Here is a 27,436-nt window from a genome sequence, read left to right on the forward strand (position 1 = left end):
GTAGCAAGGTGTAGCAAATCAATGGAGGTAAGTAAAACCTAAACATGGAAATTAGTGTAGCGTAACTTTGGAAAAGGGTTTAACGTAAACATGTAAATGTCTGTAGTGCAACGATGGAAATGGATGAAGCATAATGTCGCTGTACGAAGAAATACATCTATCTCCATTGTTGTGGATGTTAAGTTTACCTCATCATACACAAAGTAGCATTGGCTAATTATAGAAATGGTTGTAGCGTAACTATCGAGATAATTGTGACGTAACTAAGTAAACAGGTGTAGCCCATCAGTGGAGGCTGGTTATTTGGAGACTTTGCTTATCTTCCAGGTTTAGATAAAGAGGTCAACATAGCAGATGATTTTTATCTTTTAAACTACTGCTTTAACTATCATTACACATGGGGTCTAGTGTGGACTCTCCTTGCCCGGCTGCTGAAGATTCTGGGCCCTGCTACATGGTCCCTCGAGTGGATCGGTGTCAAACCAATATCCCAGCTCAGAAACCCTGCATCCGGTCAGCTCTCACCCCACTTAGCCCTTAATCGCAATTTACAGCCGACGTGTGCGGACGGTTCCAGAGTGGGTCAGTCTGTGTGGTCAGAGGATAAAGAGCCACCTCGATCAGGCTTTGCTTTAACTTTATTTTTCCAGGGGGCACGGTGGCACTGAGGGACTGGGGCCGGTGGGACAGGGAGATGAAATCGAGCCTCGATGTGTAGTAGATGCATTTTTCATATATATATTTCTCTTATACAGATGTGTACTATAAAGTATGGGCTGGGGCTTTCGGATATAATCATATACAGGTTCACACACACACACACACACACACACACACACACACACACAACACACACAGGGTCCAGGTCTCTAAGCCGCAGGTGACCACCGAGCGCTGGATAAACACTAATAAATCTTCCTGTACAGGCAGGCAATCAGTCATCTATCAAACCTCTGAGAGAGAGAGAGAGAGAGAGAGAGAGAGAGAGAGAGAAAGCAAGTGGGGGAGAGGGAGGGGGTCTGTAAAGAGTTTAGAATATAAAATGCATGTGTGTGTGTGTGTGTGTGTGTGTGTGTGTGTGTGCATGGTTGTATTTAACTCTTTATGAGCTCCAAATCCCCTTAGGATGATGAAAACATGAACATCTAAATGCCCTCCTCAAGGAGCATTTGTGTCTGTAACACAATTACAGCAATTATTCTCACTATTCAAATCACAGCTGCACTTGTGTGTACAGTGTGGGTTGGAAACACTGCCTTTAACATATAATGTCTTTAAACAATGTCTCAGGCAGCGCACACCGAATCTTTTCCTATAATAACTTTACAGGAGGACGTCTGGTTCCATTCACCAGAAACGTTTCTGTCATTCATTATCTGTAACCCTTATCCAGTTCTGGGTCGCGGTGGGTCCGGAGCCTACCTGGAATCATTGGGCGCAAGGGGGGAGCACACCCTGGAGGGGGCGCCAGTCCATCACAGGGCAACACACACATACACATTCACTCAAACCTATGGACACGTTTGAGTCGCCAATCCACCTACCAGCGTGTGTTTTTGGACTGTGGGAGGAAACCAGAGCACCCGGAGGAAACCCATGCGGACACTGGGAGAACACACCAACTACTCACAGAGATTCCCTGGAGACACTATCTGCTGTGTCACCGTGCCGCCCACGTTTTCTGTCATGTATTTTCTAAAACATAGTATTTCACTCTAAAACAAACCCCAAAAAACCTCTAAACCATTACTTCATTTACATCTTGTCTGTGTAATGATTTTGAAAACAAATGAAAATATTTTGATTATTAAAATATTAGATTATTATGATTTTCTTAGTGTTGAATACCAACATTTGGAAACCACTGCCAAATTTCCTCGTTTAGCCAGACAACTAACATGGAATGTATGTTTCACTTGTTCAGTGCGCGTTCACATTAACGTCTGGATCTGGAGCCCACCAACCCACACACTGCGAAACAAGTCCACCCAGTCAGTTCTCTGTGTGCACTAAGTCAGAAAATATGGCTGTTCTGATTCTGCTCCGCTTCTAACGTCAAATGCAAACTTTAGAATTGCCCCGCCCCCTTGTCTGTGTCTGTCCAATAAAAGCGCTGGACCCGCGTTTATGTGAGATCACTAATACGAGGTTAAACGCGGCAAAACAGACACAACGAGCACAGAGAAATAAGAGCACAAGGTTAAAACTGAGACAATGAGCACAGAGAAGAAAGAGAAACGAGTGAAAAGGGCTAAAAACCAGAGCTTCTGCTCCTTGCTCCTCACTGCTGTGCGCTCTGGTCGGAGGGAACTGCGAGCAGCTCGTTATCAATTAAAGGAACAGGAGCTGAAATTGACCAGACAGAGCATCACCAAAACTCAACTCTTGTGGGGTGTTCCTTGTATGAAGTGGCCTGTGCCAACTAAAAGTGGTAAAAGGAAGGATGACTGGTGACCTGGCAACGGGGTCATAGGTGCTCAAGGCTCACGGATGTGTGAGGGAGTGACGGCAAACCCGTCTGCTGCAATCCCACAGAGGAGCTACTGAAGCCCACACTGCTGAGAACATCCATGCTGGCTCTTATAAGAAGTGTTTGAACTTGTGCTACAGTGAGACTGGAGAAGACGGGCTTGGCTTCACTCGTGTCACACACCAGTGTAATCAATGTCCCATTCCCTGTCAGTGGTTTTAATCTTTTGCCTGATGGGTGTATAATACCAGGATATTTTCACATTGATACCTAAAGCTCTTCCCCTGATACAGACCTTGGTGTTGAGTCATCTCTTGGTGTTGACCTCTTAGTAGAAGGATGCACTCTTTCATTTATATATGGCTTTGAGTTATATTCATTTATTGAGTATAAACTACTGGGGAAATTAAACATAAAAACATAAAATAAGCCATGACTTTGGCACAGTCCCCGCTGGGTATGAATCAAGAGCTGTGTTCACTGTAGAGTAGGGGTCCTCCACTTTACATTCTGGACATCCACAATAACATGCCATTAATCGGGGGCACGCAAACTTTTGAACACAGCTGAACTCAAGTATTAAACTCATAAGGAAACATACGGTGCGATTGGCTGGGTATTTCTGTAATCAAAAGGACACTGAATGGGATCTGAGGCTTTGCTTTGTCCTTCCCGCCGCTGCAGCCGTGGTGCTAAGCGCTAAAAGCCCCTGACGCCATCTCGGCGTGTGATGATGAATGTGGCAATCTCGCAGCCCTTTGCCTTGTCCAGCTCATTTGTTCTGTTCCGACGTGCTCACTGCCTTCTGCTCTGTCGTCGCCGGTGGGGACTGAGAGCTAAGTAGGATGATAACTTTTTTTTTTTTTTATAGCAGACTCGGCTGAAGAGAGGCGGCCCGTCAGTGCAGCAAACTTGGCTTCTTTCACTTTTCCCTTAATGTTCGTGAATCGCAGTCAAGAAAATCTAAGTAAATGTTGGAGGACATTATCCAGGTGTCCGGCTAAATCTGCTGCTATGTCACTTCTGTGTTCAATTTCGATTTTGATTTTAATCCGCTTCTTACATCAAGAGCAGTTTAGAATTGCCCCTCCCCCTTGTCTGAGTCTGCCCAATCACAGCACGGGACCCAGGTTTATGTGAAAATGCAAAGACGAGGTTAAACACTAGAGGTGGGCGATACCGGGAGTTTTGGTATCGATCCGATACCAAGTAAATACAGGGCCAGTATCGCCGATATTGATACCGATACCGATACAGGAAGTCTTCGCCATATGCAGCTATAGAAGGAAAAGACGGAAGCGGGGGGTGGGGGGGGGGTGCTGCTCCTCCACGAGTATTGATCAATACCAATACCAGCGTTGGTATCGATATTATCGATATTTGGATCGATCCACCCACCTCTATTAAACACTGCAAAACAGACCCAACGATAAGAGCACTGAGTAGAAAAGGAGAAAAGGAGAACTGAGTGAAAATGGCTAAAATACCAGAGCTTCTACTCCTTGCTCCTCGCTGTGTGGTCGGGGTCGGGGTGAACAGCAAGCACCTCATTATCATTTAAAGAAACAGGCGCTGAAAACGACTGTTCTGGAATGTTCTGAATAGGCCATTCTCAACTCTGAATACAATCACCTAAAGCAACACTGTGTGTTATTGTTAAGTTAAAAAGCTTCACAATCATTGTGGTGTTCCACTGAGCTGTAACAGAGCTTCTGTGGTTGCTACTCCAGGCTCAGCACATAGTAAACTTCACTATGTAACTTCCTCCATTGATTTCAGGACAGTGCGGTAAAACTGAATTACACTCTGCAACAGTAGGGGGAGCTCAGGTGTAAAATATCTTACCAACTGTTGTTTTAATCAAGTGAAAAACTGACAAAGATAGGTGAATAATCTCAGTCTTTCAGCAATCACATCATCCTCGGATACAGAGTCATCTTCAGATGATTTCACTTGCTCTGATATGTTTTTTAGGTTGTAATAATGATGGTAAATATATCTAAGCTCATAAATATATGCTAAGCACAGCGATGATGTCTCTATCAGTGAATTAAGAAGCTTTCCCTTCAAATTTGCAAAGTTTGACGGCATTAAGAAAGCGAAGCCCCGTCTGGCCCAGTGTTTACCTAGCGCCACTGTTGACCCAACACACGAGCATGAATCATGTCCCCACACGACAGAGAAATTTGTCACTTCTCTCCAGCAGATCAATGATAATTACCTTCCTGACACGCGTACGGTTATTACTTTACAGGATCAAGGACAGAGGGGAGGGAGGGCTGGCGGCGATAGGCACCAGCTGATCGATACGTGCTGAAATATGGCCGAACACACCCCTAGGCCTCGCCTCCGCGGCTAAACAAGCCATTACAGGCTCCGCTTCCACAGCTTAGCACTGGATCCGCTCGCTAAGACCAGCTCAAAGTCCATCCGCCCGTTCCCTCAGAGAACCCCAGCTCTGCCGGACTCAACAGAACCAGTTCATACGGCGGTACACACTCCATTAGCAACAGCGGCCTGGTAATTATACTCCCGGGCCACTTTATTGAAAAGGCATACGTTGCCTTGCATATCTGCGGACGCTTTATTAGAAACCCTTACATTCTGCTTCCACACTCTGGCCACTTTATTGGAAACAACCAGTTTTTTCCACTAGCAGGCTGCTTTATTTGAAACCTCTACCATGTGTTTGTAATATCTAGGCCACTTTATTAGAAACAGCAACTTTACTTTCTTTCACTGGCCACTTTATTGGAAACACTTTAGTTCTATGTCCACACAGTGGCCACATTATTGGAAACAATATTTCTGTTTGCAAACACTGGCCACTTTATTGGAAACACTGTATTTCTGTTTGTAAACACTGGCCACTTTATTGGAAACACTTTAGTTCTATGTCCACACAGTGGCCACATTATTGGAAACAATATTTCTGTTTGCAAACACAGGCCACTTTATTGGTAACACTGTATTTCTGTTTGCAAACACTGGCCACTTTATTGGAAACACTTTATTTCTGTTTGCAAACACTGGCCACTTTATTGGAAACACTTTATTTCTGTTTGCAAACACTGGCCACTTTATTGGAAACACTTTGGTTCTACTTCCACACACTGGCCACTTCATTGGAAACACTTTGGTTTTATGTCCACACAATGGCCACTTTATTGGAAACACCTTGGTTCTATTTCCACACACTGGCCACTTTATTGGAAACACGTTTGGTTCTATTTCCACACACCCTGGCCACTTTATTGGAAACACATACTTTCTATTTCCACACATTGACCAGTTTATTAGATATACCAACCTTGAACTGGTCAATTATGAGCAAAACATATAAAGATGAAAAAAGATTTAAGAACAGCCAAGAGCAGCTTTGAGGTTCTAAACAGATCATTTTAATGATGATCAATAGGTGGATCTGCAAGGCAGGGGTTTCAAACTAAGTGGCCAGTGAGCTGATATAATTTGGTCGTTTGTTATATATATGGCTACACTGTGATCTATCCACTGCAAACCCACTCCCCAGTTCTCTCCTCTCGGCTGAGTGGCCCGATGCCAGTGTGCAGTATCTTCTCTCTTCGCTTTTTAAAATCTTATGGGTTACAAGTGCCAGCTGTGTTTTTAGGCGTGTTTAAAATTCCCGGATGAGGATTCTTTATATCTAAGGCTATTAAGGTCTTCCATTGAAATCTTTGTGGCTTAAAACGGCAGAGCTTTGTGATTTTCTTTTGTCCTGCTCCACAGATGGTTAGTCCGCGATACTCCAGAGAATACACCCCTATCCCTGAGGGACCTTCTAAGCTTTGTTTTTAGGAAATGCTCTGAAGGATATGTGCGCTCACTTTTTGATTTAAGGTCCAAAATGAACTGAACAACATGCACACAAAACAGATCCAATTAAATTCCTCCATTTGGTCTAGGACAATGTCGGGGGATATGATAAGATATCCTGGGAAATCTTTTCCGGGATGCTTGGGCATTGTTTATGACGGCTTATGAAAAGTTGGGAGTATTAAAGAAGGAGAATGATTGAGGAAATATAGGGCAGTTTTTGAAAAAAAGTTGCTTGTGTTTTTGCATAGAGATTCCAGGCTGGACTTCAGACTTATTTTTAGATTCTCTCTCTCTCTCTCTCTCTCTCTCTCTCTCTCTCTCTCTCTCTCTCTCTCTTTCTCTCAAACACACACACGCACAGAGCCATGCAAAGCCCCCGTTCTCCACTTTATTCTGTGGCGGAGGGTCTCTGTCTCTCTCTTTATTAAATGACCTGTCTGCCTGTATGCGTGAGTTGTCCCTGGTGGGGCTCTCGCTAAATTCCATCATTAAACCCCATTACTGAGCCATCAAAACCCACTGTAATTCGAGCTAATGACCTCATTTCCCTAAGTGTCAAGTGTGTCACTCAGCGGCAGGGACGCTTGTTCTGGCAAGCGTTCAACACTAGGACACACACACACACACACACCAGTGGGTATTCCTACCTTTGTGGGGGTTTATCATGTGTTCTTGTACAAAATGAAGGACACTAATCAGGGGTTTGTTCCTGCTCTGCTGCAGTAACAGCTTCTATCTTCTGGAAAGGCTGTCGAGTAGATGGTGGAACATTGCTGTGAGGATTTAATGAACATTAGTGAGGTCAGGTGCAGATAATGAATGATTACCTCTGGATCACAAATCAACCCGAAGGTACTAGATGGAGCTCCATCATTTCAGATCATGCAGTTCCATTGTTTTATACACCTCTAGACCACCCTTGGCATTGAGCATGCTGATTTTAGGCTCGTGCAGCTGTTGCAGAGTCTATGGGAATGCTTTTCTGTGGAGATTATGCAAACTGTGTGCACGCAGATGAACATCTGTGATAGCAGCGAGTGCACCTGTAGGACACAGTGTGATGAGAATTCGCCATGTAGCTGAATCTCCAGTGTTTGTTAGCGTAGCCATGTAGCTTTAGCTTCAAAATAAAGAAGTATTAGTTTGTTAGTTAGTTAAGTATGAAACATCTGTATCTGGAGGAAGTGGAAAATTGATCAGCTTTGGCTTCTCAAAATCAAATACGTTCCTGTTGTTCTCATCACACTGGCCACGCTTAGTCCTCTCAAGGTGCGAAATACTCACGCACACACGCACACACACACACACACACAGACACACACACACACACACACACACACACACCCCTCCTGCCTCTGAATGGGGTGGGGGGGTCGTCTTGGGAGAGTGACAGGGCTCTGTGGTTTGGGACGTGTCCATGAGTGGACGTTTATATATTCACACTGACCCTAACCCCTCACAGCAGCAATCAAACCAGGGCCTGTGTAGGAAGTTCTGACGGGCTGATTTTCTGAGAATTTTAGGTCCTGAGGTTCTGATGTTCTAAAGCAGTGAAGTTCTGATGTTCTTGAGATTCTGAGATTGTGGTGTTCTGATCATTTAATATTTTGAGTTTATGAGGTTCTAATGTTCAGAACCTTTGATGTTCTGACCTTCAGATGTTCTGATATTATGGTGTTCTAAGAATTATACATTCCAATGTTCTGATGTTCTAACATTCAGATGTTCTAATGTTCTTCAAATCAGATGTTCTAATGTTCTTCAAATCAGATGTTCTAATGTTATGGTGTTCTAACATTCAGACTTTCTGATATTATGTTGTTCTAACAATCAGACATTCCAATGATCTGATGTTCTAACAATTAAACATTCCAATTCAGTTCTGATGTTCTAATGTTCTGATGTTCTTACAATCAGACATTTTAATGTTCTAACATTCAGAAGTTCTAATATTATGTTGTTCTAACAATTAAACAATCCAATGTTTTGATGTTCTAACATTCAGATGTTCTAATCTTCTGATGTTCTTTAAATCAGATGTTCTATCGTTCTGATGTTCTATCATTCCAATCTTCTAATGTTCTGAAGTTTTCACAATCAAATGTTCCGATATTTTGATGTGCACTTAATTCAAACATATTATCTATAATCAAAAATTAACATGGGATGTTTTAGAGCAGCTGCACATCTCTTTAAAGCCACCAGGCCCCGTGCTAAGCGTTGACTGAGGAGTGCACTGAGAAGGGTATAAAGCCCCATGGCATTGGGCTGTGGAGCAGTGGAACAGTTTTCTCTGAAGTGATGTTAAGAAACAGAGCGAAAGACTCTGGACACATTTTCAGGATGTGACAGGTCCATTTTAAAAAACGCTATGCTCTGAAGCAGTGTCTGAACTACAGCCAGGTTTAGAAGATTAAAAGATGTAAAGGAAATATAAAAACATCCCTTTCTGGATCTGGAAAGCTGGGGTGGTTTAATAATCTCCAGGGCTATGCCATACAGAGCAGCGGGTTCTTGTAGCGTCTCCCATGGCAAACACGCCTGGGGTGAAGGTCCACAAAAACATGATCCTTAAAACCTTTATGAAACAACACAAGGAAAATGTACACACTGTCCAGAATAGGACACCTACACCTGCAGCCAGACCTGGGGTAATACTAATATGCCCATATAACCCAGCTGGGTGCAAACAGTACAGTCAGTGTGGGAGGACCATGTGAGCCCAGCACTCACAAAGTCCAGGTTAAGGGTGTAGTGCTTTACAGAGGAGCCCTTGGTGTCACAGAGCTAGTCAGCGCAACAAAAAAAGCAAATGTTTTATTACTTAGAACAGTTACAATAATAAAATTCAGCTAAATTAACCCAAAGTACAGATTCTGGTCCATAAATAGAAGTTCAATTATATTTAAGGCGGACCGGTGACTAAAGCTGTAATCTTTAAATAGCATTGTTTTTTAAAGTCTGCTTTGAAACACTCTGCTCCAGATCCTGTCTCAGCCACGCTCTGGTCCACGCTCCAGAGCCGAGGGGAAGAAGCGGGACTCGTCCCGTCCCCTCTCTAATCTTCATCCCTCGCTTTTTCCTCTTTTGCCCCCCAAAAAATCACTCCTTCCTTCAATTGGAAAAGGGCCCTGAGGCCCAGGCGCGGGATAATTGACTCCCTTCGCCGGGTAATTCATCGCTGCATATTCGGCCTAATACATCAGCCTCGGCAGAGCTGACGACGTCCCAACCTTGTCCTGCAACCCTCACACACACACACACTCGCTAAAGAGCCAGAAGCCCAGAGTGGATTGGAGAGTGGGAGTGAGAGAGAAAGAGGGAGGGAGAGAAGTGGCAGGGAGAAAATGAGATGATAGATGGGCCGCATTGTGGCTTTATGAATGAATTACGGCGCCCAAATACCTTGAGCAGTGCGCTCTGTCAGCCTGTATCTTCACTAATCTACGAGGAAATATGACTTTCTCCACATTAAAGAGAACGGCACTAGAACAAACCCCACATTTAACCTGAGAACGGCTGCATTTACAGAGATCTGTTTCACCTGGCACTTCTCAAAAAAACGTGTTTATAATAATAGGGTAAAATAGTGTTTACTAAGCCTTTTAAAAATTCATTCTCCCTTTCTATAGATATTACTCCTTTTTTAATTCACCCTCCTTCTTTGGCATTTTATCTGTTGTTTTGGCATTTACATTTTAGCATTCTATGGGTTTTTTTAAATCCTGGTCCACACCCTACAGATTCCACCTTAAGTAAAACCCTAAAATATACTGTAAAAGACGTATACTCTGCATTATCAAAAGAGTAGCTCCCTTGTATTTTTGTTTCCTCAGTTTAATTTTGGAAACATGGCTGCTAATGTTAGCATAAAATCGCTATAGCCTCTGCTAGGCTAACTATCTCCATAGCAACAGTGGAAGAGAATAGGGATAGAAATGAAATGATGTAACTTAAGGGAGGGTTAACAGTGTTTATTCACCTTTTAAAAATGAATTAGTGTTTAGTGTCCTTCTTCACCACTCCATCATGTACTGTTTTGTACAACTGTTATACATCACCTTCTTCAGTACTTTTAGTTTCAGTTATAAAACCACAAAGTGCTATTCTATTAAGCCATTTCTGCAGTTTCCTTTAGGATTAATAAAGTATTATCTCTTAAAAAAAAATAATAGCATAACTATAAATCAACAAATAAAATGTCATCACAGTCCAAATAAATGCTGAGTCAGGTTTTATTTTTTTACTTCCTTTTTATGTAGTTAATTTAATCCAAAGATTTTCTCTCAATGATGAAACAAAAAGAGGAATTGTCCATTTTAATAAAGCAGGAAGTTGTTGTAGCTGAAAGTATTATTTTTATTAACATTATTATTATTATTATATTCTTATACAGATACCTCAGAGGAACTCTGTGAAATCTGTTGTCTTTCTGGTTTAATAAATGGGGTAAAATACTGACAGACTCATCTGATGCATAAATATTTATAAATTATGCCATTTCATTTTCACATAAAGCAACAACATGAATGAAGTAAGTGTAATGTTCCTCCTGCAGCGTGAGTCTGAAAAAATGTGATGAAAAAGCAGTAGGGTATATTTTTTCGAAATATACATTTTATCTTTATATTTTATATTTATTTTATATATTATGTAGTTATTTCACTGATGTTGTTCAGTGTAACAGAATATGTTTTACAGTTCCATACATATGTTCCTTGTTTCCGTCCTTCAACACGATGAGAGAACGGCTGTCTCTGGTCCAGTCAGTAACTGTATAAGGTCAAGGGCTTGTCCATGTATACAAAATACCGTCACTATACTTTAACTATATATTCATTTCAACAAAGAAAATATATTCACAATGATGTGTAGTCCAGGACTAGGCTTAATCCCTGTCCAGGAAACCAGTCCTGTCTTTCTTCTTGTTTTTTCTATTATTATTATTGTTATTATTATTATTAATAGTAGTATTATTATGTTAGTGTTATTATTATCATTATTTATTTTTATTATAATTACAATTTAAATCTTATAATACTATCCACTGTCTAATGTGCTTATACCATCCTCCCCCCTCCCCCACTTCCCCAGATTTAAAAAAATAACATAAGTATAGGATAAAAAAGAAGTAAAAATGATATGTGCATTTTTCTATTCATTGTTCTATTCTCTATTCACACAAATGTTTTAAATTGATTGAACTACAATTACGTTTTGATTTAAGTAGAAAGAGTAGCCGTTACAATTTTTAAATTTAGCTTAATAAAAACATTGTATAGTTTTGCTTAGAAGGCAAAATGCGAAAGTGCACATTTATCTGTATTTGTAGTTTTTAAGCCATAAAAATTAACACTGACTGCTTTAAATAATCTAACGTTGCGCATAAAATATTGCATTTGTTAAAAGCAAATAAATACGATGACATTCCGGTTTAAATAAAAAAAAAACTTCCTGTACGCATTTAATATTTTTTAGTCAAAAGAAATTTAAAAGTAACACTTCTCCTACACATTCAATGCTACTGATGTCCTACATCGTGATAATTCTGTGAGATCATACAGCGGCTAAAGCGATCATTGATGGACTGATCATTGAGCTGTTTTTACAAATTAGTTTTAATGTAATTATCATAAAGCTTTTGTGTGTGTGATAATCGTGTAATGTCTTTACTCTCGTACAATCCATAGAGATTTAAATGTATTGTTTCTGGAGTGAAACGCTGGGCGTTAACAAAGCCACACTTGCAGTAAGTGCTCTGTTTAATAATGAATGGCTTTTTGAGGATTGATGTGCATTTAAGCGTCTCTACTAATCATCTCAGAGTGGGAATGACACGGATGAATCGCCCAGTTCAGGTCAGTTTATCTACGACCAGAATAAATCACAACTTTCACTGCTTTAAAAGTCAATTGGTATGAATAATATCCTCAGGCCGCTGTATTCAGATGAATTAGTGTCGCTGCGAGTGAAAGAAACAGGGCTGATTTACTGTGGGGCTGTGGTGCCACCTGGCGGTTCAATTATTTTCTAAGAAAAGCACAGTTTACCAGGTTGACTGTTCGTTTCTAACTCGATTTTTCAGTATATCCCACACGTTCAGACAAAACCTCGTCTTTCAATTTTTAATCTCAATGTTTAGATTTTTTTGACATAATATGTGGCACAGGGTTTCTGTTAATATTGCAGCCACTGAGTTGGATTCTGCACATTTCTTATTTTATCTCTGGTCAATAGTGTGATGGTGTTTCAAACTGAGCAAATAAATCATACGCTTAGTGATACATTTCTTTTTGGTGGTCACGTCTTTTTATCTGGTCTTAGAAACAGCATATTTCGTATTGTCAAAGTATGATTAAATAAATACACACATTACAGAACACATAATTTAGTAAGTACTGAAAAGACTAAATGGTGATTATGTGGTGAATCATCACCTCATGGACATTGCTGTAGCAAAAATGTTTTAAAAGGATTAAGCTAACACTAACTAGCTAGCAATCTATGCTAATTTACCACCAAATATGACCAATACCGAACTGAATTAAAATAGGTTTTATGAACGTATTTCGTGTTTCGAAAAAGCTCAGCAAGTTTTGAGAATGCACCAGTGAAAGATTTGTTTGGCCTCATGGTGTCACTCTTTCTTAAGTTTTAAGAGTGCCTGACTGAGGAAAGAAGTTTTGACGGAGGAAAACACACTGGCTCAGTCAGACAGGTGAAAATGGAGGCTACAACACAACAAACACCCCCATGAGTTGCCCAAATGGGCAGCAGTTGGGTAAGTTTTGTTCATGGTTAAATATTTGCTCCACATGCCATGCAGGGTCAGTGATGGGGCTGGGGGGTTGAAATTTGAGCCAGTGTGGGCAGCCCATTTGTAAACAGGAATGTATATCATATGCTACGTGTCATTTGTTAACCTTTTCAATATCCAGCGTAAAACAGTATGCAATGCACTTTTATTATTTTATATTGTGTTATTAATGCTTTAATTTTAGTGCATCCTCTTTAATCTATTTCTAAGTCTGATATTCTTCATGTCCTTCCCTCTAATAGCCACCTAAAGCCCATAGTCATCTTGATTTGATCCCCATTATCTGTTCACCCAGGGACCTCTGAGGTGAGGTGGCTGGAAAAACTGAAATGTTCAATAATATTAAAACTACTATGGTAAAGACTATAAACACCCCAGCAGTGGGATAATAAACACTTAAATTGCAATAAAAGATAAAATGTGCACAAGTTGGTGTGTTTCATCAGCATTAACAAACGTTGGTTTGAACGTGATTAGCCTGTTGCTAGACATCTCCACAGCAACAAGATTTTATTTTATGGACAATGCGAGAAATGTTTAATAACAACAAAAATGTATAGCTACTTATGCATACACATAATGTAATTTCCTCGAGAAAATTACATTTCCTTAGAAAATCACTTCATATAAGTAGTGATAGTATAGTGTAAGGCGGTGTTGTGCAAGTGGTTATGTTTATGTTTTCTGTCTTGTATAACCAGTTTTATACTTGATCATATATTTGTTTGAGATATGTAAAACGTTATCAAATGATGGTTTACACTGGTATTCATATGTTCACTAATAATTTTAACGCAATGTTAATTAATTTAAAATTATTTAAGTACTATACCGGTCTACTAAACAAAACATGCCAGGGCAAAAGCTGGTCACCCGTGACCGTCTTGGATACAAGCCACGCCCTCAGAACGACAGCGAACCAATCAGAGTCGTTTGCTCTTGTTGCTACAACCATGCACAAGGATCTGCGCAGAAAGTAGTTTCTCAACCTAATTACCATATACCTAATGAATATGAACACTGCCGCGACAGCCATTGAATGTCAGCCCTAAATTAGCATACGTCCAATCAGGATTAAGATGCAAATTTTGACAGCCCTGAACTGGATCTTTATCTGTTGAGTTGGGTGCCGGTTACAGTTGGATCGATTTGACCGGCGACCGAGTAAAGACGAGAGGGAATTAAGAGTTGCTTGGTGGATTTTACCGTCCAGCGCAAATATTTCTGAAGCGAAGTTACTTCAATTCGTGCTGGATTTAACAAGAAACATGACTTTTGAGGAGCTTAACGGAGAATATTCTGTAGAAAGGTACGTTTTATTTTGCATTTCGAGCGCTTGTAGCCATCGTCTTGATGTCAGTTCTATGTAAACGCTCTTTTGATTCCGTTATTTAAACAATTTATAATAATTATCACTTTTATAACTAACACGCCTGACTAAAAATATCTAAACTATTGCAAAGTGAGTCAAACTGAAGTTTTCAGAATAAGTTAGCTATTACTTTTTGCTGTTGGACCCACCTTTGGTTTTAAATCTAAGTGCTTGTGCAAAAGTTTGTAAAAAAAAAAAAAAACACACACAAAGTTTGTTTAATCTGCTCAGAGAAGCATGAATTGAAAGTGGAGGCTCTGGAGCAGCTGCACATGAGCCTGAGCTCACCATGGTCAACGTTATTTTTGGATGGTCCACAGAAGTTTAAGCCATACATAGGGTTTATAGAACATTTTTATCCTGTAGAGGTGGGCGATATATACAATAAACAATGGCATAACGTTGGGATAAGTTTGAGTTATAGATCCACATACATAACACATTTGTTTAGTTTTAGTTTAAGTTAATGCAACAAGTGTGACATTACCAAGAAAACACAAATATTCGTGCATTGTGTAAAAATGTCCACACATATTTGCTTTCTCATCTTCTGCAGTAAACTAATAGTCTAATTTAGACAACCGAATGTTCCCTGGAAGTACCACTAGCTTCTGTTTAACCAGTATATAATAAAAATGAAAGCATTTGCTTCCTTTTCTATCACCTGTTCCTCTTTGTCATGTGGTTCTTCAGCAAGAATCAGCTGCTTATTTTGCTTCCTTTTCATGGTTCATGTACTTTCTAAATTAATTAGCTTCTTTCCTCATTCTCCACATGTTCCTCATTGCATTTTTTTTCTTTTTTTTTCAGAATGGATTCTGTTTCTAAAGCTCTTGAGGAGGTCATCAGCGTGGCTTTGCTCCAAGGCTGCATCACAGTTGGAGTTTATGAAGCTGCCAAGTCACTAAATGTGTAAGTATTCACCAACAAAAGCCAGAGGTGTGAGGTACCTAAATATGTCTTCCAGTAAATGTAGACACAGAGACTCACAAGTCTAACGTCCGAACCCTGGATCTGCTTTTTTATTCTCTGTTGACAGAGACCCTGACAACGTTGTGCTGTGTATCCTCGCCACAGACGACGAAGACGTGAAAGATGTCGCTCTCCAGATTCACTTCACTTTGATCCAGGCGTTCTGCTGTGAGAATGATATTGATATCCTGAGGGTGAACAACACCAGGCGTTTGGCTGAAATCCTTGGAGGAGGGGGGAAATCCGGAGGAGAACAGATGGACTTGCACTGTGTTCTGGTCACTGTGAGTATTTATCGGTTATATTAAATAAAATTGAGTTTCTAAATAGTGTATATCTCAGTTAGCGATAAGGCTATCTGGAAAGGATAAAATATATCGCAATCATTACACATTCATAGTATACAAAAGTATAATTACTATAATAATAAAATAATTTAAATTTACTATAAATTTACCAATATATCACAGCTATGCATCAGTAGTGGTACATTTCAAAACTGCTATCACTAACAACACTCCATACAATCCAGAGAAACAGGACTAATCGAGCCTACAGCTGGTCTTTAAGTCCAGTGTTTTTTAAATACTGGTGAGATCCAAAATATGAATCACAAAAGGACAATTAAACATCATCTGATCTCGCCAGGTAATGTTTAATCAAAATGCTTTTGTTCTTTTGGCAGATCAAGTTTCACAAGCTCTTATATAGATTATTTTAATGTAAAAACAACAATAGAAGACATTTTTCTACAGAAATAGATAAGTGAGTGTCAAAATAAACCTCCTAGTTAAATTGCCGACAACAGAATTAAAGGCATTGACCAGATTTAAGGTGGTATCACTTTTGCAGCGATGATTATGTTGTAACAGTAGAGCAATAGTTCCAGGAAAAAACTTGAAATGCAGCCAAATGTGAGCACGTGAACCTGAGAGAAATGTGGGACACCTGAAGAGTAGGGAGTTTTACAGCTTAACTTGCCCTGACTTGTCCGACTGCAGGGTGCTAATGAGAGGCTTACGTAACCACGGCCTGCTTCACGACTGTAATGTAAACGTCTGATAAACATTCATTTTAATAATAATTTTGCATGAAATTTTTCTGTTGATTTATGTATGAACTAAATAAAGTTTTGTTGTAGGCTTAAACTTGATTGATCTGAATAATAGTCAGGTTTTTCTAATGTAGAAAATGGGTTGTCTTTGGAAAATGATTACATTCTAAATTTTATTAATAACTATAGGAATTACATGGGGTTATTCTAAAATGTTTTAGTTTAAAGTGTTAAAATGGACATATACTGTAAATTAACCCTTTAGTGATGGAGTTAATGACTAGTCTTTGTTCATATGGCATTGTTTCATTAATAATAAATACCTAATTAAATTGTGAATAAAAGTATTTCATTGATATGTAATCAACATTTACCGCTGTAAAGTGTTGGAGTAAAGACCTGAGTTTAATATCCTCTCTCTTTCTGTTCCTCCCTCAGAGTCCTCGGGCATCTACTTGGAACAGCCAGGCCCTGTGGAAAGTGAACCATTTCTGCCACGAGAGCCGCTGCATGGACCAGTGGGTTCCCATCATCAACCTTCCAGAACGATGAAGAAACCCCTGCCCTTCAGGAGAAATATTTGGGGGAGAAACAAAAAAAAAAGCAGAAAATGTTTTTGAAAATGCACCAAAAAGGCCAGTCCCTGTTTGAAGACCAGATCCAGGACCTGGTCGTCATCGAGGAGGAGGGAACTCGTATCTGGCAACCGGCCGAGGTGACTCAGCGACTTTTTGTTTTTGCTTTCCACAGCAGTCGAGAAGATGAAAACATCTTCAGCTGGAGAAACACAACCGACACTGAGAGAAATCATGAACAGAGCTGAGCACTGAGGGATTTATTTTGAGGAATTTGAGTTTGGGACAAAATGAGAGAGAGGAGTCCAGTGGCAATGAACTTCTGAACACATTTAAAGTTCATATTTTTCAGGAAACTTGTTTATTTGTATTGTTGCAGAAACAGTGTGTTAACATCTTTATTATTGTTAATATAAACTGTTCATTAAAAAGGGAAGGGCTTCAGAAACCATTGAAAACATGAAGGAATTATTTTCCAAGATTTCCTGTAATGGATGTTTTTGTTTTTACTTGAGTTAACTGTTCGGTTTTATACTCTTTTAAATTATTATTATTATTGCTATTGTTATTATTATTATTAATTTAACAAAAGAACAGGAACATATTTATGTTTAAAAGATTTTATACTAGAACCTGTGAATGGTACAGATGTATTTTGTGATGAAATAAAGTGTATTATAAATAATTGATTTTTAAGCCTTTTCTTCTGGTGCATCTCTCTCTCTTTCTCTCTTTCTCTCTATCACGGGAGTCACTCTGGCCTCTTTGACCTCCAAGTCTAACAATAGCCCCACAGCCTCAGGTCATTGTGCTTTGGTCAGCGATTCTGAGACTATTCAGCTTTACACACAGTTCCCTTTTGAGCTGAACCCTCAGCACTGTGTTACAGGCTTTGTTTTCCCTGTGTTCGGGTCACATGCACATCAGCTAATTTAAGAATTTAAATGTATAACGTCTGACCCTGATACACCTGTGTAATAAAAGGTGTCTGCCAGAAAACATGCAACTCAAGAAACAATATTATTGGCGTACACTGCAGTAGCTCAGGGGCAAATTTGTTGTAGATTCATTGCATTTTATTTGCATGCACAAGAAAGGACAATGCTGAGATTAGTGTTTAGAATAGATTAAAATGCTAAGCTAACATGAAAGTACTGTTAAGGCACAGGGGACCTGTCGAGTTTTGATCAAATGTTTAGTTGACGTGAAAAAACAATCAAAGGATTAATGTTTTGGTGCAAACCACCTCACAGAAGTGCCTCATTCACTCACACACAGGAACTGCACCATCTGGGGGTGCTATTTTAATTCAGTGCTTCACGTCATAGACACATTGTGTCTTTATGTTGCCTCATTTTTAATTAGCTACAACAACGTCTCACAATAATCCATCGCAGTTGCACAGCTGCTTTGTGCTGACTCTAAAACACTGCCAGATTTTTTTTTTTAGTTTTGCATGAAATTACTTGGAACGCTCTGGAGCAGCTGCACATGAGCTTAAGGTCACATTGTCCGATGCCAAGTATGGACTAGAGGGGCATATTTGTTGAAGCAGATGTCCTCATTGTGTTAAATGGGGTTGTGTCCTTTTTTTGCAGCTTGCCCAACCTCAGGAATGCGCTTGAATACAGAACACGGATACGGACTGGCGCTTGTGTCCAGGTCTGTTGAGCAAGTGAAATTCCTTGTGTAAAATGTTATGCAAAGTCACAACAGACTGGCAGAGCAGTGTTGAAACCCTCTCTTCTGCTCTCTCTATTAACCTTTACCACTGAAGGAGTGGCAGTAATTGTATGAACATTAGAGTTAGAGCAGGTTTTACAGAGAGAGAGAGAGAGACGTGTGCAAGCCTCTCTTCTGAACATAAGTGTGACACTTGGAAGCTATGAGACATGATGTCACAGCTAAGGTAAGGCAGGCAATCCCCAACCGCAAAGTCATGATCACGAGCCACTGATCCACTTTATACACAGAAACCCAGAGGCCATGATTCCCCGGACTTTACACTTTCGTGGAAGGAGTAAGAATCATGTGCTCGAGTAATTCAGTAACAAGACGAAGACAGAGATGGAATTTCACTGTGATTAATGCTTTAACACACTCCTTTGCACCTGCTTCGACCTGTATTTCAACCAAAACAGTACAAAGATATTTAATGACACTGATGCTCCAAAAAAGTTGGGACAGGGCCAGTTTGAGACTAGGAACTTTTGGAGATGTTCAGAAAACTTAATACAGGCAGTGAGTGCAATGGTAATGGAATGTAAAAGTAGCATCCAGCAACTTTTCCTAAGCCTTTCAGAATAAAAGTCCTCAATCGCTAATCAATTCCCTGTTTGAATTACAATTTCCACAAATCTTTCCATCCTTTCTGGCCCTGAGGTGTGTATTGTGTATTCATCAGAACTTTACTACTTCTCTAAACGTTAAACCAGTGAACCCATTGTGTAAGCTCAACTGTGCATTCATTTGTTTAAAAGCAAAATGTGACACTTCGGAGTAGCTGCACATGAGCAGTGCCCTAACATTGGAAGTGCTATCTCTGCGGGATGGGGCTACCCAATGCATTTAGGATCAGACGGAGTGCCAGAATTAAAAATCCAACATTAGTACCATTCTCTAATGGCTGTCTTCAAATCCTCAAAGCAATGTTCCAGCAAAAGTAGTGGCTGTCACTGCAGCCAAAGTGCAACAAACTCCTGATTAATAAAAGCTGGACGACACATTTGTGGTCACAAAGAGTAAGTATGAATGCATACTGATGTGCCCTGCCAGTTTCAGGGCAGTTTTAGGAAAGCTCCCCGCCCCAACATGGAAAAATCTGGTTTTCTGATGTCATTCATGCCTTGTGAAAGGGCTATTTTTAGCTCACAGGTGTCAGAGAGAGCAGGTGATGCAGGAGGAGCTTTTGTCAGGACTTTCACATACGAGCACAGAATGACTGTGCATATCAAATTTCTCCAGTCATAAACGTTCCCAAACCAGATCTTACTTTACCACTGTCTGTGAGCTGCAAAAATGTCAGTGAATATCATCTCTGTGAAGCTCTTTTCAGACACTTTCATCATGGCCACACTTCAGGTGGTAAACCACAGTGTTTAAAATGTTGAAGAGCCCATTTCATGGAAATTGTGTTGTTATTACCTCAGTGCATACAGTCCACTTATGGAAACTTAAGCTGTATTTTTTTTCTGTGATGTCACAATAACTCAGGATATTTACACAAATCCACCTATTTAGCCACCAGCATTTTGACTCCGCCCCATCGCATTGAAGTTGGAATGTTGGCCAGTCACTCAAAATAGAAATGTTAACAGATATCATCACTGACTATTGAAAAACATCTCCAAATAGTAATTTTACATGAGAAGGAAAAAACACTTAACTGTAAGAACTGGAAAATGTTTTATTCCACGTCATTTTGGAGTATTTCTATTGGCCCATTCATCGTGAAATTTCCACACATTGTGAAGGACAGCTACTGTGTTCAAATGATGTAGTAAAATAAAAATGGAGATCCATGGTTGTCTTTGAACAGCATGTGAGCGTCAAAGGTACGATAAATGAAAAAGAGAAAAAATTTTAATTCCAAGTAGAGTTCATGTAAAATGAATCAAAATGACAGGAAATCTGTTACAATTATGATTATAATCACATTATTATTATTATTATTATTGTTAATACACTTTTACATCACATTCCAATCAAGGTTCAGAAAAAGGAAGGTGGGGTTGTCTCCTATCCTCCTCCTAAGGTACACAGTGCAGTTTCTGCAGTGCTGAGCCAAGAGTAGCAACAACAGTGGCTCTGTTCTCCTTATTACAGTTCAGTGGAATATCACAATGATTTTGAAAATGTAACATTAAGAAAGACAGAAGAATAAGATACTAAACGTGTCAGATTTGAAATATTTAATGCATTATAAATCATTTCTGCAATTTCTGAACCTCCCTGTCCTGTCTAGTCCCATTCTCTGTAACTGCTAAACAAAGGCAGTTTTGAGTGTCCAATTAAAGGTGGTATTGGCTTTGTGGAGTATTTTAAGGCTATGTCTGAGAGGCTGGAGCAATGCATGAATTTCTCACTGTGGGAAGCAGAGAAATGCATGCTGGGATAAGCTCGGTTCAACTTCAACATCAGCACATTCCACATCACTGACACATTCACATTCAGCACAGTAATGTAACGCAATTCTGCAAGTCCCATGTGCTACAGAACCATGGCTACACTGTGAAAGCCACAGATTTGCTGATGCCAATACAACATTTACTGGTTATATTAATATATTATTTATAGAAAAATGCACTGACTAAATAGCATGTGATTATAGGCTGCAGTAAATCTACTGTTGGTCTTTTACAGCTTTTAGATTTAGCACTGCTGCTTTATGGCCCACAGTAAAACTATTACACATAGTCATGCAATAGATTTCACACACCATTCTGTAGTCAGGGATATGCCCATGTAAGGAAGTTCTGGTCTAAGGCCATTCCAGTGTTCCTGTCTCAAATAACAGTGTAATTATTGAGCGACAAATGTGCTTGAGAGCAAATATAAATCGATATTTAAACAGTAGTAAATATAAATCTAAAAATAATCAGGATATGCTTTATTTTAACGCTGATCATGCTCTAACACAGGTTTGTGAATCTGCCTAAATCAGAGCACTTTGGGTCCTTGCACAAGCAAAGATACAGGGCGTTTCAGACAGAATTTAACTGTCAAGAAATGTGTGACAAGATTTATAATAAACACTTTGAAGTTCTAAGTAAAGCTTTAGAAACAAAATTGCATATAGCAATGTTACTAAAGAGTTCATAGTAGATGCTGAATAATTCATAATAAATAAGGAATAATTACTAGTGGATAGTAAATTATTCATAGCAGATATTGAATCATTTATAGCACTTAACCATATATTCAGGGCAGATACCGAAAAACAGATCTGAAGATGCATACTTGAATAAATGTATTATGAGTACTTTAGTGCCTACTATAAATTATCCAGTATCTATTATTAATTATATAATATCTGCTAGTAATTATTCAGGATGTAATATGAATTATTCAGTACTTACTATGAATTATTCATAACAGGTACTGAAAAACTTAAGATGCATACTTTTATGTTTTAGCACATTAGACTTATTAATATCACCATATTAAATGTGATATTCATATTAGAGTTCAGCCTTCAAATTCCCATTGTAATAGTTTAATAGTGTAATAGTTTAAATAAAGGCAAATTTAAACACAAACAAACAAATTTCCCACACAAACAAAAACATTTGGCTATAATTTCAAAACATGACCTTCGTCTCTAACTGAGTGGGAGTGGGTGGGATGTGGTGAGGTGGTTAAATGTGGATGTCATGATGTGTTGTGAAACAGTTTAAGATCCAGTTATTGAGTTATTAGTCAAAAACAGCATCATTGATATTTCATAACTTAAAAGAAGTGGTGACACACCGGACCGCTTCCTCGAAAAGAATTTTATTGCGGTAAGTTTAGTTAAAGTTTACTTTGAAATGGTGGATTTATCAGCTTGTTTTACAGTATGTATGCACACACATTTTGAGGTTTTTTTTCTGGAAAGACCATGTTAAAATGATGCAGAATCCTGTAGAGAAGGTTTCACATTAAGACATTTTAATAAAATCTTTTTTAGGGACATTGTTCTGAGGGTGTGTGGGTAGGACGAGAGAAATACAGCAGAAAATTCTGATCTGCACAAATCACAGTGAGTCGAGATCAGTCCACAGCCAAAGCCTTCAGAATATAAACACGCTACCACTGCCATCACTGTATATTTATATGTTCCATAAATACAGTACCAGTCAAATGTTTGGACACACCCACTCAGTGAGGGTTTCCTTTGTTTTGGGCCATTTTCCACATATTGTGAATGTACAGTACCGGCCAAAATTCTAACATCTTCTTCAATGGTTTTCTTTGTTTTATATTTTTATTATTTTCGACACTGTAAATGAATATGGAAGACATTAAAACTATGAAGGTACACATATAGAATTATGTAGTAAACAAAAAAGTGTTTTATGCTTTAGATTCTTCAAAGTAGCCATCTTTTGCTTTGATGACAGCTTTGCACATTCTCAACGTTCTCTCAATCAGCTTCATGAGGTCGTCACCTGGAATGGTTTTCAGTGAACAGCTGTGGACTCATCAAGAGTTAATTTATAGAATTGTTCGCCTTCTTAATGTGTTAAAGACCATAACTTGGGTTGTGCAGAGGTACGAGCTGGTACACGGTTCTATACAGTGACCAGCCCTATTCCACCAATGACTAATGAGAAGATGTGTCCAAACTTTTGACTGGTACTGTGTATTGAGGTTTAATTCTCTCCCGAAAACACTTGTGTTTAATTACGATTAAAGGAGGAGATGATGCCAAGGGCTAGTTTTTAAAATGGTAACATGATGGAAGTCAAATTCAAATTTGACATGGTTATTACACTGCTGCAAATTATACTTCAGTCCACCCGTAAAACCAATAACCAATAGATGCTTAACAGTGAAGTGGTAGGGCTGAACAATTGGGGAAAATATCCAATTGCAATTTTTGTGACCGATATTGCAATGTGGTGATTCATTCTGCAAATTGCTAAGTTGGAAAAGCTTTGCAGACCACAGGTAAAACCCCCATTCAATCTAATGAGAACCTGTACATACAGCTTGGTTTATATCACAATACCTTCATTTAAAGTCAGTTCTTCAGTCTGTTCCAACTTCTCATAACAACATACTTCAGCTGCGCTGCACAACATTTTAGCTCCTTTAGCCTTAATCGCACGGTTCGGTTCACAACATAGCCCAGAGATGCCTTAATTTACAGGCCTTCATCTATCCAACCACATCAGTAAAATCTGGCAATGCATGGCTGTGTTATTCATGCTCAGAAAACCTTTATTAACCTTCACCACTCAGGAAAGAGTTAACTTACAAATAAGATACATTTATCACAATTCAGTAATCACGCAGCTTCAAACACCACCCACAATCACACCACCACCACCATCATCATCATCATACGCAAGCCAAAACATTGTTACCATTTTTCCTGACAGCATGAGGACGTTGATGTATAGCACAGGGTCTCCTAAGTATTAAAAATAAAATGCCAATTGTCCAAAATCCCAAAAATGTACCTAACATCGTAGACACTCAACCCTCAACTCAGCCCCAACAGCAAAGATCACTACAGTTTCCCATTACATTCAACAGAAGCCTTTACCAGTGTCCTGTAAAGCTTGTCCAACCTAGCAACCGTTGCTATGAAACAACAGATTTGTGGGAGGAGCTTGGCTAAGTTGAAGTAAACCTCTGAATTTATGTGTCGTTCTGTGGCCATAGTCATGCCTATATACAGAGCTTTGGGTCTAAGCACATTTCTCTACGGGAAAACAAATGGCTGTAGGACACTGCTGTGAGATTTTCCATACAAATCTCACAGGAGCCAACATTTACCATCATTAAGAAGCTGAAATTCAAACACACCACCGATGAAGTGATGTTGCATGAAATTAAGTTTACTATTAAACTTATTCTAAACTAATACCAGTTCCAGAAACCACAACTTAAAACTGCCACAGCAGCTTTACCACCACTGATGACATTTGCAGGTTAGTGTGGTGGTAGTTGCCAGTCTGGTCAGTGATGTCAATTAAATCAACAGCTGTTAGATTGCAGTTAGCAACCTTCATATTTCTGCTATTTCATTTGAGATCAAATAAAGCATCGTTTTATCTAGTCCTATATTAATCCATGAAGCTAAGGCCTAAAGGTTACAGAAAAAGACCTGAGACCAGAAGGCTGTTGGATCAATCCCCAGGAGGAGGGGGAGAAGTGGTGATTTTTTTTCCAAAGAGAAAAGCAACTTAGACCTGGAAGTCCTAATATGGGCATGACAGCAACTACTGAACCATTCACAATGTGGAACAAAAGAGGACAATACAGGAGTTAGTGACAAAAACACTTTTTGCGCACCTTTTAAGTCACACAAGGCCAAGTGTGTTGGTGGTTCAATTACTCACATCTCTCTCTGCCTTTTAGAAAACTCCAGAATTTCCCAAATTTCTAACCTCAGGCTTATGGCCTCTTTAAACCCACAATGGTCATTAAGCCAAGGAAAGGTAATGGTGTTTCCTCTTTAGACAGAATACCATAACAATTCACTCTGTACCGCAAGCAGAAGTAAACACTGATGATAATGGACAGAAGCAGAGATGATACAGTTCACTCTTTAGTTTCCGCAGGTCATTGTGGCAAAACCAAGAGTTTTAACGATGAAATATGTTCTGCCGGCCTTTAAAAATCTAAGCCCAGTCAGAAACTCAAGGCTGAAGCAAAAGCCTGGTTCAAATTGGCACACACTGCAGCTGGTTCTATTTAGGAATTTCAGCAGGGTACTGTAAGGCACATGAAATGTACACATAAGGCATTTGAAATACAGAAAGGCACTATGCACTTGTTTCTCTTTTACAGAAGCAAGTCATGTGGAAATTCAGTGGTTGAGATCTAAGCAGCTATATATGGGATTGATAATTATGATGATAATGATGGGAAATAGTGGTGTATAAATTCTTTGGGAACTACTTTGCCTTACAACATCCTGCATGTATCATTTCAACAGGAATGAAGTGATAAAAACTTTCTCGAACAATGTCTCATGACCATGGCAGTATATTCCTAACCATAGCATGTTGTAACTTTCTGTGGAGAGATTTTAGAAGTGGTCGTCTGGTTCCATTCGTCACCACTGTCAACAATTCAGACAGGATATTTATGTAGAACTGAGCATTTAAAGCCAAACTAGCCACAATCTCCTTCACTCTGTTTACATCTCAACCACGGAATTATGCAGGAATGTAAATAAAATCAGTGGAACTCCCCTTTAAGGCAAGAAAAATGACAGTTGCTGTAATTTCCCCATTCATAATGAATAACACTCTCGATATAGTATCATTCTCTCTTCACTTTCCAAACAAAACTGCAGTTACTTGACCTACACATTGATATAGTCCCTCCCATCGTCCGTTAATGGGAGGTTTCTTAGTCCACAATAAAACAAGTCCAGTTCAATTTATGTTAAGAAACCTGACTTTCTTAAAACAGACCAGTCCCTTTGCTATGAAGGTCACTGATAACTAGAATACCACACAATTAGTAAATACATGTATTACAAACGTCCCGCGGAAACCTTCTACCTCCTTTTTACCATCAGGACTCTGGGGGAAAACCACATTTCATTATAACTGACATGAGCAATAAACTTGTCAGTGAAATTGTTTTCAAGCCTCTTGGGGTGGAATATATATAATAAATGGACTGCTAAAAATATCCATTAGTTATTCAGGATTCTCTCTGTTTAACGTCGTAAAGTCAAACAAAAATTAATGAGCAAATGGCACAAAATGGTGGAAAAGACAATTTTAACACTTGTTAAATGGAGTTAAGGAAAGAGTCTTTTCCTGGAATGATTTCCATTCGGTTCAGAACAAACAGAACAAACAGAACACACAGACTATAAGCTACTCATAAGAAAATACGAAAAAGATGCATTAAAGGCACGGGGACGCCAATCTTTCAGTGATTAGTACTGATTGACACGGACATACTGTAACTCAAACTGGGTCTAAAATTCAGCCCAGAAAAGCTCTGCATGGTTTTAAGTAGATCTGGACTTTAAGGCAGTGTTGAGTGGAATTAATTAAATAAGAGGGAACTCATGGAAGTGGGCCACTACAATATAATGCAGGGTTTTTTGTCCTTGAAGGGGTTTTCTGAGGCTGGGATCCCCATCAGCAGAGGGTCGTATCTGGCGTGTTCACTGCAGTATCTCATCAGGTCCGCAGAGGCCTTGGACACCTGATAAGGAGCACGAAAAAAAAAAGGGATTAGAAATACATACAGAATTCAGTACTGGGCTAATTTACCAAGTGAAATGTCTACAGCTGTACAGCCCAGATCCATAGTGATTCAGTCCCATACTTTAGGAAATTATTTAGTGCATCAATCATAATCTTAAATTAAAATACATGGAAACTGTGTTCTCTCAGTGTCTGTGTGGGTTTGCTCCAGTGTACATCTTTCTTCACCGTACAAACACATCGTTTGGTAGGTGGAGTGACTGTGTGACATTGCCCACATGTGTGAGGGTGTGAATAACTGGGTGAGTGTGTGAAACTGTCCACAGCTGTGAGTGTGCGAGTGACTAGGTGAGTGTGTGATGCCCTGTGACGGACTGGTGCTCTGTCCAGGATGTTTCTGGAGAAAGGTTTGACCCAGAAGAGGATTATAGACAACGTAAACAACATCC

At 39.4% G+C, this 27,436-nt stretch overlaps 2 protein-coding genes across 5 annotated transcripts in view; one reads left to right on the top strand and one right to left on the bottom strand.

The window, feature by feature from the left end:
* Positions 1–12,613: 12,613 nt before the first annotated feature.
* LOC136678315 (growth arrest and DNA damage-inducible protein GADD45 alpha-like) lies at positions 12,614–17,765 on the top strand. Of its 3 annotated transcripts, XM_066656328.1 has the most exons (5): positions 12,614–12,701; positions 12,963–13,091; positions 15,310–15,411; positions 15,539–15,755; positions 16,964–17,765. In XM_066656328.1, the coding sequence occupies exons 3-5, from the start codon at positions 15,311–15,313 to the stop codon at positions 17,075–17,077; spliced, it is 432 nt and encodes a 143-aa protein (XP_066512425.1). In that variant the 5' UTR covers positions 12,614–12,701; positions 12,963–13,091; position 15,310; the 3' UTR covers positions 17,078–17,765. The 3 variants fall into 3 exon arrangements, with proteins under 3 accessions (XP_066512425.1, XP_066512424.1, XP_066512423.1); XM_066656327.1 differs by lacking the exon at positions 12,614–12,701 and having other exon boundaries at positions 12,900–13,091; XM_066656326.1 differs by lacking the exons at positions 12,614–12,701; positions 12,963–13,091 and adding an exon at positions 14,258–14,436.
* A 2,799-nt stretch (positions 17,766–20,564) lies between these two features.
* LOC136678342 (guanine nucleotide-binding protein G(I)/G(S)/G(O) subunit gamma-12-like) overlaps positions 20,565–27,436 on the bottom strand; it is a 29,489-nt gene continuing 22,617 nt past the window's right edge. For both annotated transcript variants that reach the window (XM_066656366.1, XM_066656367.1), the window contains one exon: positions 20,565–26,985. In XM_066656366.1, coding sequence (XP_066512463.1) covers positions 26,860–26,985 — 126 coding nt within the window. In that variant the 3' untranslated portion in view covers positions 20,565–26,859. The remainder of the gene's footprint in view (positions 26,986–27,436) is intronic.

The sequence above is a fragment of the Hoplias malabaricus genome, chromosome Y, assembly GCF_029633855.1.
Source record: "Hoplias malabaricus isolate fHopMal1 chromosome Y, fHopMal1.hap1, whole genome shotgun sequence".
NCBI lineage: Eukaryota > Metazoa > Chordata > Actinopteri > Characiformes > Erythrinidae > Hoplias > Hoplias malabaricus.